The 20,575-nt window shown below is 48.3% G+C and overlaps 1 protein-coding gene across 1 annotated transcript in view; it reads right to left on the minus strand.

Moving 5' to 3' along the window:
- LOC126537606 (vesicular glutamate transporter 1-like) overlaps positions 1–17,112 on the minus strand; it is a 226,148-nt gene extending 209,036 nt beyond the window's left edge. The window contains exon 1 of the mRNA XM_050184756.3: positions 16,437–17,112. Within this exon, the coding sequence (XP_050040713.1) occupies positions 16,437–16,492 (56 nt within the window). The 5' untranslated portion in view covers positions 16,493–17,112. The remainder of the gene's footprint in view (positions 1–16,436) is intronic.
- Positions 17,113–20,575: the final 3,463 nt, after the last annotated feature.

Genomic DNA, 20,575 nt, shown 5'->3' on the forward strand with positions numbered 1-20,575 from the left:
TCTACGGCGTTAGTGCGTTTCATTTACGTGACAGCGCAACCTGGACGTATAGCGCTATTCGACAAGTGAACACAAGTGCAACTATACCCGCCGTGGTTGCTCAGTGGCTATGGTGTTGGGCTGCTGAGCACGAGGTCGCGGGATCGAATCCCGGCCACGGCGGCCGCATTTCGATGGGGGCGAAATGCGGAAACACCCGTGTACTTAGATTTAGGTGCACGTTAAAGAACCCCAGGTGGTCGAAATTTCCGGAGTCCTCCACTACGGCGTGCCTCATAATCAGAAAGTGGTTTTGGCACGTAAAACCCCATAATTTAATTTTTTTAACAAGTGCAACTATGTCCGAATAGAGTCGTGACAAGCAGCTATCTGCGCCTATGTCTTACTTTTTCTTTTTATTTATCTTTCCAAGTTTATATGCGGCGTGAAAATCAGGATACTCTATCTATATTCGCCTCCTTGGCCGTCAGCGGCACTGGCTAGCCCTCCCAAGGCTAATCTTGTATATGTATACAGAAATGCACAATATTGTGGACGCGTAATACCGAAGATGTGGGTTCGTCTGCCACCTGCGGCAAGTTACCTTTCCATCCACTTTCAGTTCCCTCTGTCTTATTATTTCTACGTTCTACTTAGGCATAACAATTAACTTCCCCTACGCTTTCTCCGGCTTCAATACCTGTTTCTTCAAGTCATTGTAACTAGCAAGAAATCGAGCCCCTCCGATTCCCTTATTCATCACTCTATTCAGGCCGGAAAGGCGAAGAAAAGAAGTATACAGCTCTCTCTCTCTCTCTATATATATATATATATATATATATATATATATATATATATGAAAGCGTGTAAAACGATGTTTGTTGTGTGTCGTAAAGGAAGAGTTGTGCGTTTTTGCATCTGCTGTAACACGAACGAAACGTGGTAAAGAAAAAAAATCTATGTATATATAAGCATAACGCATAAAAGTAACTGCGTCTTTCCCGCCACCGCATTGCCGTTCCGCGCACGTATCGCTCGTAATGTCACGCCGCTCGGCTGCCGGCACACCGTGGAAGAGGGCGACGATGAAACGATGTGTCCGTCCCATTACTGACCCAAGAGCCGCATCGACCGCGTTGCTCCTTCTTTTTTTTTTCGACCGTACCTCCTTGAGCTAATTTCGCGAGCAGAAAAGTTGCTACAATTAGGGACACCTTCCTTCCGTCTCGACGAAGAGGCGTCCTTTAAGTCAAACGGGCGTTATAAGAGGAAAAAAAAAAAGACTCGATTGTTCCTGTCGGCCCCCTTCTCTCGTTTCGGTTTTGATATTTTATGCCCCGAGCATAGTTTTCTTTATTTATTTATGGCCTCCGAGTCCGGGTGCGGTGGTTGTCAGCATGCAGACAACAAAATTTTTAAAAGTGGCAGGTGATATAGTTATCTTTACTTTTTTAACATCAGCGTGAAAAAGGCGAATAAGGTCAAGCGCTGATCTGCAACTTGGGAGTGGATACAAGGTATCATATGCGCACAAACTATCGAAGCATGATCCTGTACATATGCACAAGACAAAGACGCAAGCTTTTTAGAAGACCCCGAATATTTCAAGCTGTCGACCATGCTTATTTGACCCTTCTTTGAAGCTGAAAGTGCCGTCCTACCTTTCCTGCAGTTATGCTACATTACTGTGCTGCCTCCCGTTAGCGATGCCTTTCACCGAAGCCTACTTATTTTTTTATTGGGTTGGCAGACCCGCTTCGCAGGATTACGAAACAACGAGGGCATTACTTCAATTTATGAGATCAACTAGCACGGCCGCTGCAATAAAGCAGAGTGTGTTTTTATCCAGCGACCGTGCAACTGATCTCAATGCCCGACTGTAGACGCTGATACTGCTTCTCTCACTCCCTATTCTTTCTTTCTTTCTTTCTTTCTTTCTTTCTTTCTTTCTTTCTTTTTTATTTCTTTCTTTCTTTCTTTCTTTCCATCCCTTCAACCCCTTCCCTCTGCGTATCGTAGCAAACCAGACCCATGTCTGGTTCACTTCCCTACGTTTGCTCTCTTCGCCTATTTTCTCTTCACGTGTCTTGTTCTCTCGTGCTGCAGACTGAAAAAAAAAGAAGAGAAACGGACGAAGCTGTCTGACCGTCCAGAATACAAAATTCCGAAACGCCGCATGTTACTTTCGCGTTTGTTTAAGTTCCAGCCCTCCATTTTTATGATTTCAGCAAATGTTCCAGCTCACTTAGAGATGATGACTCGATTTCCGTTTGTCCCTTACTTCTTAAGCTGGCATAAAAGTTCTGCTTTCGTGTTCCTCTTTCACAGACTTCATTTTCCATTAGTCGCTAAGGGCGAAAGCAGAAGGTCGCTGGGAGGGAGGTGGCAATGGTAGAATGTAGGGGCTGTATTCTTTCACTTTTGTTTGCTTTTCTCTCTCTCTCTCTCTTTTGAGGAATAATTACTTCCGCGAAACCCACAATAAATCTCGCTGAATCAAGGCCTCTCGGTGACAAACCCCGGAAAGAAGAGGATGAAGACGACCGGCCAGAAGGCACAGATAACGTACAGGCGGAAGGAAAACATGGGACAAGCAGTGTGCGTTCACGAAACGCCGTCACAACGCAGTCGCGTGTGTTTGTTTCTCGAGGCAATGAACGCGATGAGGATAACAGAAAGAGAGAGAGAGAGAGGGACCGGGTAGAGGGAGGAAGGGGGAATCGGTCGCACTCCGCCATTAATGAAGTTGGTCTCCGGTGGAGCGAAGCTGAATATTTGATTTCCTCGGTGGCTTGGCACGCAACACCACGAGAGTGCCGTGGCGCTGCAATCTATCCGCAACCACCAGAATGGCGCTTGCTCTTTTCTTTTATTCTCTCCCTCTCACTTTTTTTCTCGTTGCTTTGTTCATCTTTCTTTTACTCAAGCTTTCAGGGCCCTCAGGAAACTCACTCGCTAGAGGGCTACAAAATAAAAGAAAGAAAGTGGACAACGCGAGCAGCCAGGTCACGCCAGGTAAACAATCCCGGATATTTCAGAGAGGAGAGTCGGGAGATCCGAAATTACGAAAAAAAAAATCAGAGACGAAAAAGAAGAGAATACGATGGGTAAGTCTGCAAGAGCAAACGCTATTTTCATTCCGGTATGGCGAAGTCCACAGCGTGGAAAACTGTCTGCCCTGTACGCGCGGAGTAAATACTCACTCGAGAGCGAAGCCAGGAAAAGAAAGAGATAGAGAAAAGAAAAGTAAAGTGACGTAAAAATATTACCAAGTGAAATGGAAACATCGTCGTCCGGGAAATTAAGAAAAAGAAAGAGAGGAAAACGTGAGGTGAAAGACGGGTAGATAGAGAGAGAGAGAGAAAAAAAAAAGAAAAACAAGCGCCACATACATGTTAAGGCAGCGTATATTGCGAGGAGTAATTCTGAAGCACTCTGCCCGAAGAGCCTAATGAGAAACGGGCCCGCGAACGCCCCAGTTTGCCACTCTTCCCTCTTCTGCCCATCGCGTGGATTGCATGAAAAAGCCCCGCGCACGACGACCGTGAGTTGCTTACGCCGCGAGATCGCCCTGCATTGAAACAAAGCCGCCCCCCCCCTCCTCTCGTCTACGTGGTTGCAGGGTCAGGAGGTCAAGTAACCTCTTTTGTCTCCTTTCCCCCCTTTTTTTCTTCGATGTTACTCCTCCCTCCTTTCGCGTGTATGTGTGTGTGGGGGGGGGGGGGGGAGCCAGCCGGATGCTTTTCTGGCTAACATCCCTGTATTAGCTCTATCTCTCTCTCTCTCTATCTCGGTGTTATTACGTAACGGTGGTTATGTAAGTTCCAGAGCGATAATAAATTGCTGCACTGTCGGATATGCTTGCCGCTAAATATGAATGATTGGAACGTAACACATACAGACTGCATATTTATTTTCCGTACGTTAAGTAGACCCGCCGTGATTGCTTAGCGGCTATAGTGTTGGGATGCTAAGCACGAGGTCGCAGTATCAAATCCCGGCCACGGCGGCAACCTTTCGATGAGGGCGAAATGCAGAAACACCCGTGAACTTAACATTTACGTGCATGTTAAAGAACCCAGGTGGTTCGAATTAATCCGGAGTCCAATTATGGCGTGCCTCATAATCAGAAAGTCATTTTGACCCGTAAAACCCCATATTAAAAAGAAGAACGTTAAGTGACTATTCCGCTTTGCATTGCTGTGAAAACTGTCGAATCGTAGACGTCAGGAGCTGCATGTTGCAAATACCATGCGACGAACCTAAGATGACAATTTAAATAGTCAATAAGGTTAATGTAAGAAACCACAAGGTTGTTAGAAGCAAGGAGAACAAGCTTTAGACAGATAAAGAAAAGGCTATACGCACGATTCTTACACCAATTAAGCCGCGACAGCGGCAACCAAATTCCATCTATATAGTATCATCTTAATAACACTTATTGCCAAAGTATTGGGCAGTACTTGTTGTACACTCTACCTTGGAGCTGCATTTGTGTATCGCAAATCCAGATAATGCGTCCCGCACATTACAAAAGAGGTTCGTCACGTCGCCCGCGTAGGCAGACGAACGTACCAGCAAACCTTGCCCTGCGGACTCAACTGGCTGTGTGTATTCAGCAATACATACTTGTAATACGGATTACAAATGAACGTCATTCCTCATAGTGAGCTCGTGCGTGCGTAAAATTTTGACGGAAGACGCAGTAACGAACTTCGTTTCTTGGTCCCCCATGCAAATAAGCGAAGCGAAGGTCTGACTGGGAATTTCTTGCCGCAGATGTCAGCCCTTCCCTAATGATTTGCGGTCATAAGCGATTTGCGTCTCCTTTTCTTTTTTCGCGTGCTTGCATTGAAATGCAGAACTAGACATCATCGGGCCTTATGATTCCCTCTGCTTCACCCGGTTCGAACTTATCGATCGTTTGGTCCAATCGGCCTCGACACGTGAGCTAAATAAAGCGCTCAGCTTCGAGACGCCATTGACGGCAACTTTGTACACATTGATTCGCTGCTCCACGAAAGGAACATGCAGCGCGTCCTGACCGTCCCTAGCGATCTTGTATTTCTGTTCTATTTATTTATGATGACGCCGTCGCCGTGCGTGACGCGTACCAGTCGGGACCACAAGACGATCAAGTTGCGCAGGCTTTTTTTTTTTTTTTTAGGAGACGCGGTGCCTAATGATGCCAAGCGTCACGCCAGAACGGGAAACGCGCTGTTTCAATTTCGAAGAAGCAAAATGGACATTTTCCCTCGTTTGTTTTGTTTCTTCGCTGCCTTGATCCTCCTTCGTACGGAGCCCATTTTTCGGAGCGCGCACAAGCGCTGTCTCTCATCGCGGAGCGAGCGAGCAAACTAAGCGGACCAAAAAAATGCGTGCACGCGATGAGCACAGTGTCTTTGTTATGCGCTCGCCTGCCTGCTATGAGCGGGGAATCTACCCTGTAATGTCAAACCCAGGAAAAAAATAAACGCGATTGAATGGTGTTGAACATAACATTTAATCAGTATTGTATTTATAGTAACTAGTAGTTGGTTCGCTGATATTTCTGCTACTGAAAACTCCATTAGCGTGTCAAAAAGTGAGTGAGTGAGTGAGTGAGTGAGTGAGTGAGTGAGTGAGTGAGTGAAAAGTATGGGTGAACGAATGAGGGAACGACAGTGAGTGAGTTACACAACGAGTGAATGAAAGTGATGAAGGATTGAACAAACGACTGAATCATCGAGTACCAGAGTGTACTGCTGAACGAAAAAGTGAGAATTACTTTGGGCGATGGAGTTATTCGGCGAGGCTTACTGAGCGAGATAACCGCCGATTCAGCAGGCAGTCACGCGAGCGGACGACCGAGCGAATGAGTGAGTGATCTTCCTCGAGTTACTCGGCGAGTGACTCAGAGTGATCGAGGTATCGAACGAGCGAGTGAATCGCCGAGCGCACGAGCGAACGAGTAATCGAGTAACAGAGTGATTTCGAATAAGTGACTCAGAAGTGAAAAGGGATTAGGGATGTGGTGATGGCAGCCAGTGAGACCATCCTCGCTCCCGTATCCTCCGCAGACCACGCGTAGTATAATAACGCCTCCGCTATAGGGACGGCATTCCCCAATCGCTCCCTATCCGGCCTCGTCTCTCTCTCTCACACCCTCTCTCTCCACCTCCTTCCTACGCGACCGGCTCAGAACAAGAGGGTCGTCGCGTGCGTCGAGTTCAATTTGCGATCTCATTCGTCGCCCCGCTCGCCTTCTTTTGTGCTCGCGGCGGCGTACGACACTCCTTGCTAATAGACGATACCCACGCGCACCTCCTCGCGTACGGAGCGCGCACAGGCCGTACCCCAGACTCGCGCTGCAGGCCGCGCTTTCGTGTGAGTGTGTGTGTGGGGGGGCGGGGGGGGGACTTCCCGGGAGCGCATAGTGAAGTACACCCGCGCCCACTTGCGCCCGGTTCAGGCGCGACTGTGTACCGAACGACCGTATATTGAGAGAAAATGGATGTGGCTCTCACTCGCGCAGTTTCGCGTTTTTTTGGGGGGGGACCGCGGTTCCTCTCGAGTGTGAACTAGCAGTGACGCGGAGCGCATGCGTTGGTTTCGCGTTCCGAAACGTGCCCCTACAATCCCGCACACTTCTCCTTGCCCGCATGGCACAATGTTTTGCGAGGGCTGTCGGAATTGAGCCTGCTACACGGGAAAAAACGAGCGATGAGCTATATCGCATATATGGTAATCAGACAAGGCGAAGTACGCGAAGCGCGCGCTTGGCGAGCATTTCCGGGGCTGCTCGTACTGATTATAGTCTGCCGACAAAAACGAGTGGAATCCTTTGCCAACGACGACGTTACTTGGGCTGTGGCCTTTAAACGCAATCTATGGTCACGCACTGTTTCAGAAACGAATTGCTTGAGGGTTCTTAGCTGGGCTTGTCGGTTTTTACGCACATTATTGCGAAATGCGCAGACGACGGGACGTGCGAAAAACGGACAGGACATTGCGCTATCAACTGATTTTTCATTGGAAGCTACGTAATAATAATTCATACCCTTTAATTGTGTCATCTGCCTTATATTGTAATGTTGCTTTGAATAGAGAATCAATTGATAGTCGGCGCATTGTCCTGACCGTTTTTCACACGTCCCGTCGTCTGCACTGTTTTGCCATAATATAGCGTCAGAAATGCTTCTGCGTTTAAAAAAGAGAAAGTAAGGAGAAATGAAAAGAGCAAGACAGGGCTTAGCCACAGCAAGATCCGTTTGTCTATCAAATCTACGTTAAAGCAGAATCATCTGCATGTTACCGGGGATAATGAAACAGCGAGGAAATATAATCCTGTAGGCGCAGGGCTTATAGGAATACAAATACAAAATATTTTTCGTTGTACTGGTTCAAAGGTTTCCAGAACAAGAATCGACTTAAAGAAAAAGAGTGAGAAACAGTGAGCTCTTGGCGAAATTACCCTTAGCGCGCAGCGCTGGAAACGGTGAATAATTGCTAAGTGCCTCTGATGCAGTTTTGCATAATTTTTCCCCTTTCAACATTCCTGACTCATTAAAATGAATGTCAACGATGACTCCAGCTTCAACACAACTTGTTACAAGAACTTAGTGTGAGACCTCGCAAATAATAATAATAATAATAATAATAATAATAATAATAATAATAATAATAATAATAATAATAAATAACGTCAAAACAAAAAAGTCTCAGATTCGCTCGAAAGGTGAAGCATCGATTGTGATAGCAAATTAGTAGACAGTTATACGAAGTAAGGATAGTAGTTCTACCGGCCGTATAAACTTCGAAACACTCGCTTACCAACTCAAATAAGCAGCATGGTGTCAGCGTGCACAGGCACACATGAACACATCCCACTCGATGACCGCGGACACTCGCTGTCAGAACGCTGGCGCGAGCAAGCGCGGCGGCAGCAGCGAGGGAAGTGACCATCGTGCTGTCTATCGCTTCAACGCAAACAGCGGCGAGAACATAGCACGCACGAAGGTATGAGCCGTATGCAGATCGCTTTCAAGATATGGCGCGCGTGACCGCGCGCCTCCGCGCAAGGTACGCAGTTGCTGGCGGGATAAAAGCCGCCCGCGCTGCCTCCCCACTTTCCTACGTTTCGCGCGCAAGATTGAGCCGCGACCGTCACTTGCCCTTAAGCCTAGTCACGAAATACGCAGTTGCTGCCGGAGCCCAACGATGCCAACCCCTCCTTCTCTTCCCTCCCTCCCTCACTCCCATCCCCCACGGCCTTTAGCCCGACGGAAGACGGCGCGTTTGCCCTCTTCCTTTCTCCCACTAGACGTTCATTTGAGGGATTACCAGCCGTTTGTGCGCAGGCGCGAGTAAGAGCGGGCGCGAGAAAGAAAATCTGGGGGCTTTTGCTCCTTGAGTATATGACTCTGCTACCCCTATTCTAGTACACTGTAACTCTGCCTAGGCAATACGAAGGAGATTTCCTAGCGCGTGTTGTAGGCGTTTGTCCCTAGGCGTGCCGGCATCGCGTAGTGGGGTCGAGTTTGTTTACGCTAGGACGCTCGGACGTTGGCTGCCGGCGCTGTAAAATAGGTGAAGCAGCGGGCACTGACACCCGATTTGGCTAACCCTGTGTCGGACAGACTGTCTCGCACCTGCGGCGTTCGGGCTAAGTCAGTCGTGGCGGATCATAGATTTCTCGTGCCTCACGCCGATGTACCTTACAGCGTGCGGGGCGTCGACGGTGTTATCGGCCTTGGGCTTTAAGGGCCGATTTACGCTCGAGCCGCCCATCGCCGCAAGCCGCACCGCACGCGTGCGGTCGCGCGAGAGATTGCACGTATCAAACACTTGTGCACAAATTTCGGTTCAACAATGTGTAGGGTATACACTGTGTACACAATGTAAACGGTAATTTGTGCGCAAGTTCTAGATGCATGCAATTTTTCGCGCAACCGCACGCGTGCGGTGCGGCGATGGGCGGCTCGAGCGTAAATCGGCCCTATACGGAACATGACGGTCGCTTTTGGACACTCCAGGCGCTTATGGACACTCCAGGCGACCTGGACACTCCAGGTCACTTATGGACACTCCAGGCGCTTTTTTGCCATTGGCGACGCCAATGGCAAAAAAGCACCTGGAGTGTCCATATAATTGCTATCGCAATAAAAAAAAAAAACTTTTCTGGTCTTTAAAAAGGGATAAGAAACAAATCGTGCAGATCCGCTCAAAGCAGCGCTAGCCAGATATTTTTATGTGCTTCTTGCACAAAATCTCTGAGATGGAAGAGAAGGACACAACGCTAGCGCTTGAGTCGGCATAATTGGAAACGAGCACACAAGTATATATGACGCAAGCAAGGACGATGCTCGAAGCAAGAATGCACGCACAAGCTAGACCCACATACATGAATTATAGTTCCTTTTCCGATAGGGATAGGAACGACGCGATCACCCGAAGCTAACCTAGGCTTGCCAATTCGCAGTGTGTTAGCACGCAAGTTGCTATCACTTTCTGGAAAAACAATTGCCGTTATTGAATGTGATATCTCTGGCATACTTGCTTGAGCGTCGTCTGAATATTACACATGGCGTCTCTTCTATTTTCTTTTTAATTCGAGAATTTAAAATATTGTGTGTGGCACGCAGCTCAAATCTACTCTTCGAACTGAATTAGCCGAAGATACGAACACTATTTGCGCGAGATACCGGAGTGCACAATCGACTAATCACCAAAATTTTTCCGAACAACTTTTAAGCCAGTTACATTGCGGCATGTCTTGCAATTTACGAATTGTATCCGGTGAGTTCGCGAAGCATACCAAATAGGAACAAATTCCGAAAGTGACAGCAGTTTCAAGATATGTGTCACCCGCCGTGGTTGCTCAGTGGCTATGTTGTTGGGCTGCTGAGCACGAGGTCGCGGGATGGAATCCCGTCCACGGCGGCCTCATTTCGATGGCGGCCAAATGCGAAAACACCCGTGTACTTAGATTTAGGTGCACGTTAAAGAACCCCAGGTGGTCGAAGTCTCCGGAGTCCTCCACTACGGCGCGCCTCATAATCAGAAAGTAGTTTTGGCACGTAAATCCCCATAATTTTATTTTTTTGAGATACGTGTTTCCAAAAAGAGTGACTAATTACATTGGTTTGCCAGTTGTACTGGTGTGATGCAGCGCATAAAAGAAGTTTTGCTGTAAAATTAACTGGAACAACAACGCATTCTTACGGAAAGTGTGACGGCGCTTACGTGAATACTGGTGCTAGCTTAAAATATAGGTTCCCAGTAGATGCACCTTGGGAAATCACTTGTTTTATTTCGTGACTAACAATGTGTCCTAAAGCGACCAGATAAAAAGTTGCTTAGCAAAATTTTGTTAGTTAGTCAGCTATTTCCATTAATTTCTTGCGAAATTATCATCTGCCTCTACGAGTGATCCAGCGCTCAGTCAGTATATTGAATGCGCATACCACAGGCGACATTTTTAAAGTCTATCAATACATACACAAAAAAAATAAATAAAGGCGCTTGTTTGTGTTTGCATTTGTACCCATTTGTCGCAACTAGCATTTTCGTTTTGTTGTCTTTTATCGCAATTATCGCAAGTGTGCAGCGCACAGCCAAGATCAAGCTTGCGTCATTTTTAATCTGGACCTCTGATGATAATGACAACGACATCACAAACGACGACGGGACGTTGACGGTGACGAGAAGGCGAGGGCTGATGCTCCTTTTCTTGACGTTGTCTTTCCTAGCGACTTCTTTGAAAAAGAAAACGCTATTGATAATGACAGCCGCGATTAGGATACACGTGGCGAGACAGCGGGCTATAGGGTGGAAAGGATATACATTTAAGTGGCTATCAGCCAAATACAAGGGAAATAAAAATGAAAAAGGGACCGCATCAGACGTTATCTCGTGAGTAAATATGGCCGAACAACCTCGCAAGGCCTGACCTCACCACGACCTCTAATGAGATGTCACGACCTTATCCAACGAGATAGATTGAGATGCTTTCAGGAAGCGAGACCTCAAATTTCCGAAGTTACCAGCGACCTCAGCTCGACCTCATCGTTGAAGTTGTGGTCGAGTCTTCAAAGCGGGCTTCGTTACTTCAGTTGAAGTTGTACACTCAGTGTCGCATTGGCACCTATTTGTTTGCGTTTCCCACGTTTCAACTGATGTAAACACTTTTTTCTTCTGACGCATCTGACAAAAAGCGCTTAAAAGAATAATACTGCGAACTAAACGTAATGCTTAGAAAAAAAATCAATTCAGGGATTTCACGTGCCGAAACCGCTATCTAATTATGAGGAGGTTTTCGGACTAATTTTGAACATCTGTAGGGTTCTTTAGCGCGACTCGAAAACCTGGTGAGGTCGCCCGCTTGTTCTCGTAGAGCGCAAGCCGTGCGGACGACGTTTTTGACGGCGTCGTCGCCTCTTTCATATCGTACGCTTTGGTAGAACCTGCACGGCATGTCATGCCGAACGCGCGCGTCAAGTTGGGTTTTAGCATTTTTCAGCTTTCCCCCACGACATGCTCGGGGCGCGCGTGCAGGCTGGGAAGTCGTATCAAGCGGCAAGCTCCGTGTTAGAAGGCATCTGCGAGCCGGCAGACTTCGTCGAGCGAGCACAGACAGCGCGAGGGAGGCACACACGTGCTCCCTTGATATCAACAGGCGTAAATCAATAGTCATCAACCAACGTTTCCGCGGCAGCGTTTCTCGGCTGACACGCGACAAGTAGATTTGAGTCCAGACGATTCTATAGAGTCACCCACAATTCGCGTGCCACCTGGCGAACTTCCGTACGTCGAAGCATTCGCCGTATATGCATAGTTAATAGAAAACTGTATGAAAATAAATGCGCCTGCCAAGATACTCGAAGTCTAAAGACATTGTCTCTCGCTATAGACGTCGATGCCACCAGTGGTCAACGCTAAATGTATATGAAAGTTCGAGAGCAGGTAGGGAAATCACATAAACGCAAAGCGAACGCCAGAACGTGCTCCCATGCCGCTTATATTCTCAACGCCTCACTCGGACAGACACCGATCAAAGAAGCGTTGCCTGCTCTGTGCCTTAAAATGGCATCATCGAACCGCGTCCCTCAAATCAGATGCGTCCCTCAAACAACGGCAGCTCGCAATAGAACGGTCGATCATGGCACAAACATCACTACATAGTCTTCTGTTTTGGCATTCTGAGTGCCTCAGATTCACTCGACAGAGTGACTGCACTGGAGAAAAAAAAGAGCAACAACATTCAACTTCCAGTAATACCAGGCTGACCAGTTATTGTTTACCGTAATTAGGCTATACGACGGGAGTCCGGGCATATAGCACAAATAAAAATGCCATTTTGATCGTGCAAGGTCAGATGTCCCTTCATCCAAATAAGACTGTAGATGGCAATCAGGTATGCTAGACCATCGATCATTCCAATTTCCCGACAAAAAAAAAAAATCTTTTTTTTTTTAACCGAGGCAGAGGTTCTGGGTGCCTGGCCTCAAACAGCCAACAGCCAAGAAAGCCACACGAGCTGTTCTACAGTACCTGAAGGCGGCACACTTGAATGCCTGACTGTCGATACGTGGAACCTTGATTAGTGCGTGTGATTGATTTAGACTCATGTATTCTCTCTCTCTTTCTCTCTCTCCTTCGCTCACTAGCTTTTGAAAGAAGCAAGATTATCACGCCAGACATGCCTTGAAGGTAATGGTTTCGCCGATGTGCCGTTCATGTCTAATACCCGCAATATATTTGAGCCGTTAGGCTTAGACAAATATTAAATACGTTGAACACTTGCATATTGCAGCCGTAAACTCGCAATTCTGCTTGCTTTATAGAACAGTACTTCATACCACATGTTTATCGCCAACGGAAACATCACTATATACGAGTAGGCTTAGGTCCTTGGTGGCTCCGGTGCATAAATTTCCCCTTGGCTCTAAGTAGCCCGTACAAGTTGTGCTTATCAACTACTGCGACTACAGCGCAATACCCCGCGGTCTTTGTTGTCAGAGTAGCCGAGGACATCCGAGCCGGTAGGGTCTGTCAACACGGCGACTCGTACATGGCCACCTTCGCCGTTGCAGATGACCCGATCTGTTTTCACGGGACGAATGCGGTAACCACGGCGTTGTATCCTGGAAGCGAGCGCGTGAGAGACTAGTTACGCAATTATCCACACGCAAGCGAGCAGGATAGACCGCAATTGAAGACGTCATGACCGGACTACAAAACAATTCTTAACTCAATCTCACCGAAGGGCAATGTCACGACAGAAAGCGAAATGCTTTATTGAGCGAAATGACTCACGAAGTACTCCGAATGATTATAGTGGAGCATGAAAAAAAAAAAAGAATATAATGGAATAAATAAAACACTACGCAAACGTCATGGAAACGTCATGAGCGAGCTGCTTTTTTCCAGATGAAGCGGAATGCAGACCACCTAAAGAAAGAATAAGCTTTACGCTGTAATTCATAGCTTTAAATTTCATTCCGATTATCGCCTGTTACTGTTCGCTAAGTAGCGATGTTTATTATTAGGCAACGAAGGGTAATAGGCTTCACGTGTGAAAACTAGAGGGGGAAGAAAAAAATGACAAGCCGCTTCCAGAAGGAGACGCAACTTGCGCCTGTCTCAAAGCGAAAGGAGCGGAAATGGTGCAAAAAAAGAAAAAAAAAACTGACGTAAGCAGACAGATTTGGAATGGAACAGTGTCGAGAAGTGAAGCCAGCGCTGATGTTACTAATGTCTCACATCAGTTCAAGGGCGTCATACGCTATGATCTCGAGACTTGCATGACTGACATCACGAACACTTGCGTGGTACTATGTTCGAAGTGGTATTGAACATCGGGCCTTCCATTTTAACCATGTCGCAATGTTTTTGAGGTACTTCTATGAATATTACGAGCTAGACGTATTCGAATAAATGTCCCTCGACACTCTTTTTTTCTCTTCGAATGGGTATTCATGTTCATTACAGCGAAAAGGCGTTGATCCTCTGGCCGTTCTCGCCCAGGTCTTAGAGGCAGTCATTAGGCACAAATATGTCAAGCTATTACTACGCTTCGGCTTTGATTCCCTTCATACTTCTCCTTGCTTAATGGTTATACACCTTATCAAATCCTCTTGCAAGGAAAATGATAATTCAACTTGCTAGTGATAAAGGTACGTCGTTTCTATAACTAAACTTGGCAAATCTGTATTTGTTGAAGGGTCGTTACGTGAAACATACGCTTGAAAGGATCAGTTCAGTTACCAACCGTTAACGCGCGGGACTTTAAATTCAGTGCGTGTCCTTTACGATGTTTTCGACGTCCTTCTCTGACGCTGCAAGCGAGACAGATTCGAATAACCGTCCCTCAGCCGTTTTTTTTTTTTTGACGACCATCGAAATCATGTTGACATGACTGCACCTCTTTTCGATGTCGTATGCTTGAACTACCGACTTCAAGCTTCATCAACATGCTACAAGGCATTTGCCTTTCATTCCTATTTGGCAATGCGGTTATCTACTATTCATCAAGTCTATCTTGTAATGCCTCAACTAATTTTAAATACACCTTATTCACAATTTCCTGTGTCGACCATGCGTATTCGAAAAGGCTGGCGTCACTGCTGTGCCGGTCAGCGGAGAGCTCTCAGCTTTGAGATGTTTCTGAAAGGGGCAGCCAGAAGCAAGCGTTCAAATAACAGATTATTTCCTTAAAACAACACAAGAATATCTATCGAGCGCGCGTACTGGTTGGGTTCCAATGGGACCGGTATTTCGTTCGCTATCCTAAGTTTCCGTGCTCGTCGGGCGGTAATTCTCACGGTAAAGTTTTTGCCTAGCGGTTCATATACTGGCGGCTCACAAACAAGGCACTTTTTTGTGTATATAGGCTTACAATCTGTGTCCCTAATACCTCGTCACTCATTTAGCCGTAACACTTCCTCCCACATCAATTCCCCCGGTGTTTGGTAGCTGACCATAAGTTTGATGCTTCAACCCACCCTATAATCTGCTGCTTCTAATACAAACACCTCAAAGTTCTTACGTTTGAGTAGCACGGTCACTGAGTTGAGTTGAGTTGAGGTTTGAGTTGACGGTATCAGTAACTTGATTGATAACGCTTCGCTACCATGCGCAGTTGTATGTTGGACTTCACAAGTGGCCGCGAACCGTTTCACAGGTTACGGGAAGAAATTGCTCCGAAGATGTCCAAGGCGTCAGAGCTTGACAAATAATCTGTGCAGTGATGCAAGCACAGAGCATTTCATGCTTCGCAAACAATACTTAAAGAGAAGTGGAAATTTGAAGGATGTGGCAACTGCTGCCGTGAGCCGCGCAACAAGAGTATCGGAGATATCTCGTGCCCAAGGAAGGTGTCCGAGGGGCGCCCAGATCGTGCTAACTGACGGTACTAAGCCGTCATTTTCCCACAAGTGGCGCAATGCATCAATGTGGAGTGAATGGGGGACGTGGGCCGTTTTCCTTATGTGTAACCTGACACTTCTGTGAGACGCTCAACTACCGTTCTTTCGGACGCTAACATGTAACTTGACCTTCGCAAGGTTAACAAGTGGCGTCCATTCTTACGCAACCGGGACGACACTCCCCCTGCCACCAATACAGTGGCGAAGCGACGACGCTCGACGACGAGCTGGGAGCCCCCTCTACGGCTCGCCACTAGGGGTCGTCACTATCGGCTGGTGTGTGCGCGCCAGTGGCCCACATCTTGGCGCTGTCCCGTTTCGGGCTGACCCCCTTTCTGTCTTCCCCCGCGCCAGCCCCCTTTCCCTAAATTCCCTTTCTCGCTTCCTATGGCTTCTTCCCTTCCCTCGGGGGGAACGGGTCGCGCCGTCTCACCCTCTCCACTGCGGCGTGCTCCGTCACCCGTCCAAATCAGGACCGTCCGCCGCCATGTTTTGTGCCGGGGGGAAAGTTAATGCGGGCGACCCCAGACGCGCGCTTCGAGCGGACCCCCGCATTGCGGGGTGCGAGCTGTCCGGTAGGGAGAAAAGTGCTTGTTTTCTTGTGAACTCGGCTCTGCCTTATTTCACTTATCCAGTCTTTTGCGCCCCTTCTCTTGCTTCTGCTCCTGGATTCCAGGACTAACATGAACCATTGTTGGCGGCAGAACAATTGCGCCCGTTCTATGCGCTCTATGAGCAATAAAAATGATATAAGGAAGTCCAGACGACACCCGCAAACAAAGCTGAGTAATTTCAGTCATGGATGAAAGAACCTGAAAGTAGACGTCTGTGATGCGTTTTAGATGTAGGCGTTGAAAAAATTGGGTTCTTAAGGTTCATATCCCGGTGGTACTAGAGAGAGACGGTAAGAAGCACCAAAATCATCTCCGTGATTTCGGCTTACTAAATAAACGGACTTTGCAGGAAAAGGAAGCATCCCGACAAGGTCGAGCCAAGGAAACCATAATTACGCACTGAAAGGTGAGGACTGAAAATACAAAGACGACTTACCCAGGTCCGTTCATGCCCTGGTCGAAAAGGTTTCCTCTTCCGACCCCCAGAGGCATGTTGGCCTTGTCTGTTGTTAGTCAACCAGTTACAAGACGAACGTCACAGCTTTCCTTGATGGCCGCCAAGAAACCCGCGATGGGCGGCCGTTGCTCGTCTCTCGTATTGCGGTCTTCTTCTTCCGAGTCGGGCTTTGACTGCCAAGCTCCGGGCTCTCGATTCGAAGCCACGGGGCCACCTCGAGACAGCAAAAACTAGACACACCGCCGCCGCCACCCGCCCTCACCGTGGCGGCTCAGAGTTCTCCTAGACGCGTCGACGCTTCCATTGAGGATGACGGCCCGGTCGGCGGTCGTCTTCGTCTCTGCCGTCCTGTCTGGCGGCGACTAGTGGCGCTGCGGATTGACTACGGCAGAACCCGGTCCGAACACCGGCGACGGCATCGGGAGGCTCGGCCCGCCGGCTGCGTCCGTCGAGTTCTGGTCAGTTTTTCAACGAGTGTTCTCTCAGCGGACTATAGCACCCGTGGGCAGCCTGGTGGGCACAAAGCAGGGCGGTGGTACAGCCGACGCGGCTTCGTGATTCGCTCTTGGCGAGCGAAGGATCGCAGGCCGTGCTAAGCCGGTCGGTCGGTCGGACGGCGCCGGCGGACCGAAGACAGCGCGACCGGAGTCGATCTGAAAAGAGCCGCTAGCGGCCAGAAGGAGGCGAAGGAGAGGAGGAAGAGGACATCAGGGGGGAAACGCAAGAAAGAAAGCGAGGAGGAGAGGGTATTCTCCCCCACGCGCTCACGGGAGATCGCGAAAGGAAGACCGATCGACGGAGAGGGGTAGCGGTTAGGCGATCGGGAAAGACGCCGAGGGGAAAAAAAGGCGGGCGGGCGCGAAAGAAAGGGGAGGGTCGGGAAAGTGCGAAGAGAGAACCCTGTGCGGCAACGCGAACGTCGGCGACGACGACGGCCGGCGCTGTTGGAAGCGGCGGCGACGTCGGGCTTTTTCCGCGCAGCGGCGACGCCGCCAGCCCCGGTGTTCGTTGGGTGCGCGTGCTGACGGCGTCGGTGCACGACGTCGGCGAGGAGGTGCCCCGCTGATTGGGAGAGGAGGGGTGCCCACCGAACCCGGGGGGCGGAACCGGGGCTGCGGTCAACGCGCCGCTGTCATTGGGCGAGACAGCCGGTGACGTCGCGGTCCGAGGAGTGATGAAGGTGGAGCCACGGCACCGCGACGAAGAAGTCGCGGCGCTTTTTCTCCTTCCCCTCGAGGCTAGGGCGTCGGTGTCGCGCCGATGGCGCGCGAGAGGGGAAGCAGAGCGAAAATGGCGCTCAGGTAAGGAAAGGGAGAAGAGGTGCGCGCGGAGCAGGTTGCGAAGGGGCGGCGACGGTTCTCCGAGGGGCTTTTCCTTCTCGCTGCTGTCGTCGTGGCGGCCCGGTCTGCCGGAGGAGCCAGCCTAGGAAAAAAGTTTGGGCTGGGACATTCGCCGGCGTGGTAGTGCGGACTTCGAGAAAGCACGTGCGATTTACTCGGAGTCGTCTTTCTTTGTTGTGCCACCGGAATGCGTCCTGCGGCGCGGTTCCCGTTGAGCAACAGTCTGTGTGTCGCCCCTCAGATAAGCGCCCCCCGATCTCACCGGTTTGTCAAGCGATGAACGGCTGTGTTTTTTGGCTGTCTCGCGTCGTGGTCTTGCTTTGCCCGCCGGATTGCCGTGTGGTGAAGTTAAACAGAAAAGTGTGCAAGTGCGGTGTACAACCCCTCCCGCTGCGGCGCTCTCCCGGTGTAAATATTTTTGCGTGGACGGACGTCACTTGAAGAGGTTGCTCAAGCTCTCGGGAAGGGATACTTTAGCCGCCCGCTTCTTCTGCCGTCTTTGTGGCCCATGTCTGTTGTGGTTTGTTGATATCTCTTGCGGTGCAGTGTGAATTTATGTCATTTCTTATGCCATAGCAACTACTAAGAGTGCATGTCTATTCTATATCCTGTGAGTTGCTACACCAGTTCCGGCCTTCAATGACCCTTTGTTTCAACCATTCTGGTTTCCTAAGCGACAAACATGCTAAAGACAATAAGGTGTAGTGTTGACGGAGTGCTCAACTCAACTTCCTAATTTTTCGCGAGCAGTGCCTTTTGCATTCTGACCTAGAAGCAGTGCCATACAAAAAAAAGTAAACAAATTTTTCCTGTGGTCCCCTCCTTACTCAACACAATAGCTTTGATGACGTTTTTAAAGAGTTCCTTCCCACATCATAGAAAGGAAGGAACCGTTTATTTGGCCGGAATCTAAAGCTAAAGTCAAAATTTCCCTTTTTTTTTTATGGCATGTCCTAACCGACGAAACACAACCGGTACCGGAAGCAGTATATGAACGGAGAATTATTGTGTCCACACAGTAAAGACATGAAAACGGAATGTTATTTAGGCTTCTTCGCATCGTGAGTAATAGACAAGGAGTAAGCACACATTCGCACGAAACATGCCGAAAACGCTCGTGCTATATCAGTGCTCACACCAGCTGCAAATGCATTTAGCGTCCTAATCTCTATCGAGGATAGAAAAAAAATCCTACGCAATCCTTTGAGCGGGGTGGTCCATGAAGTGTTATGCTAAATTATGTTTCGTTCTACTGTCAGATATTTTTTTCCCGTTTGAATAGCCTGCGCTAAGACATGTGCAACCGCACAATTTAGAGTGGACGGCAACGCGAAAAAGTTGGTCAACTGCTCGCGTAGTCATGCAAGCGCACAGCGCAACCAGCATTTGCGCTACTTGGTCTGCCGAAATGGCCATGGCAGACCTAGAATTTCAATTCTTCTGCCTCTACGAAATAGCTGGTGCTTTACCTACATACACATGTGCTTGGAACAAAAACACGTTTACAGGCTAGAGATGCGAAAACTTTATTCACCATCACCATTGCTGATTACTTCTGAAAAACTGCAAGCGAGGCACCAAAATAGGATATATAAACTTGTAATACAAATCAATAGTGATAACTTCTTCTGTAGTACCCAGTTATTCAAACGATTCAGGAAATGGTCTCTCGACACGAAAATAGTTTACAGCCTGGTGTGACAATGCTTCCAGTTAAAGCTGCTCGTTTACTTTCGGGCTATAAGTTGCTAGGGTCGCCTTTCTGCGATTATGATGCCTATTACACGGGCTTATACTTACAGATAATTCCACCATTGATCTTTTTAACTTTCCTACAACTTACGCTGTGGGCAACGTACCTGAATATTTCGTTCATTTTGCTGGTATATTTCATAGAGAACGAACGGTAATAAAATGATTCCTACAAAACGAACACATATAGGCTGCCTAAAGCTATCTTTGATGTGATACCGACAATACTTTGCCATATTCACCATCATCTCATATTTCCATAAAGAAATACGTCTGAAGCAAAGGTTTGTTGTGGTGCACAGAATACAGTTTTGACCGCCTGGGGTTCTTCAACGTGCACCCAATGCACGATACGCGGACGTCATTGCATGTTGGCTCATTAAAATGCGGCCAGGATTTGATCCCGCGATCTCGTGCTTAGCAGGGCAGCGCCACAACCATTATGCCACCTCTGCGGGCGAATCCGTTAAATTTCATATTAATGAAACTCCACGGCGTTAAACCAACAGTTCCGAGGGCAGCGTACTTCTCTGACTGAAATTAGGGCTGCAGGAACGGGAAGTAAGGCGAGTTTGTACGAATTTGTGGTTGGTCGAACACTGCAGGGAATACAAATGCGGAACAGAAGAAAAACCGGTCGTCTTTCTTTTTTTTTTTTCGTCGTCGTCTTCATCAAGCGCCGTTAAACCAATCATGTACCGACCGAAAGTTCACGATACAACGAGCTCAACTCACGTGCGGGGAAAATAGAACTGATAAAACACGCCCACAAAAGGTGGCACGGCGTGCTCCTGCCCTTGCTGGCATTTTTTCTCGCAAAGAAAGAAAAATAAACAATTGGATGTAACTTAAAAGCCTTTACACAAACGCAGTCTCTAGACCAGCGCACGCGAAATCTCCCACACAAATGACTCAGGGCCCCTACAGCTCGTCATGCCTTAAAGAGGGGAGATGTACACCGGCTGCCTCACGCAACTTCTGCCAACATTTAAAAATATGCAAGTTCCGCATAGCTGGACAGAGGCA

Source organism: Dermacentor andersoni, chromosome 4 (assembly GCF_023375885.2).
Source record: "Dermacentor andersoni chromosome 4, qqDerAnde1_hic_scaffold, whole genome shotgun sequence".
NCBI lineage: Eukaryota > Metazoa > Arthropoda > Arachnida > Ixodida > Ixodidae > Dermacentor > Dermacentor andersoni.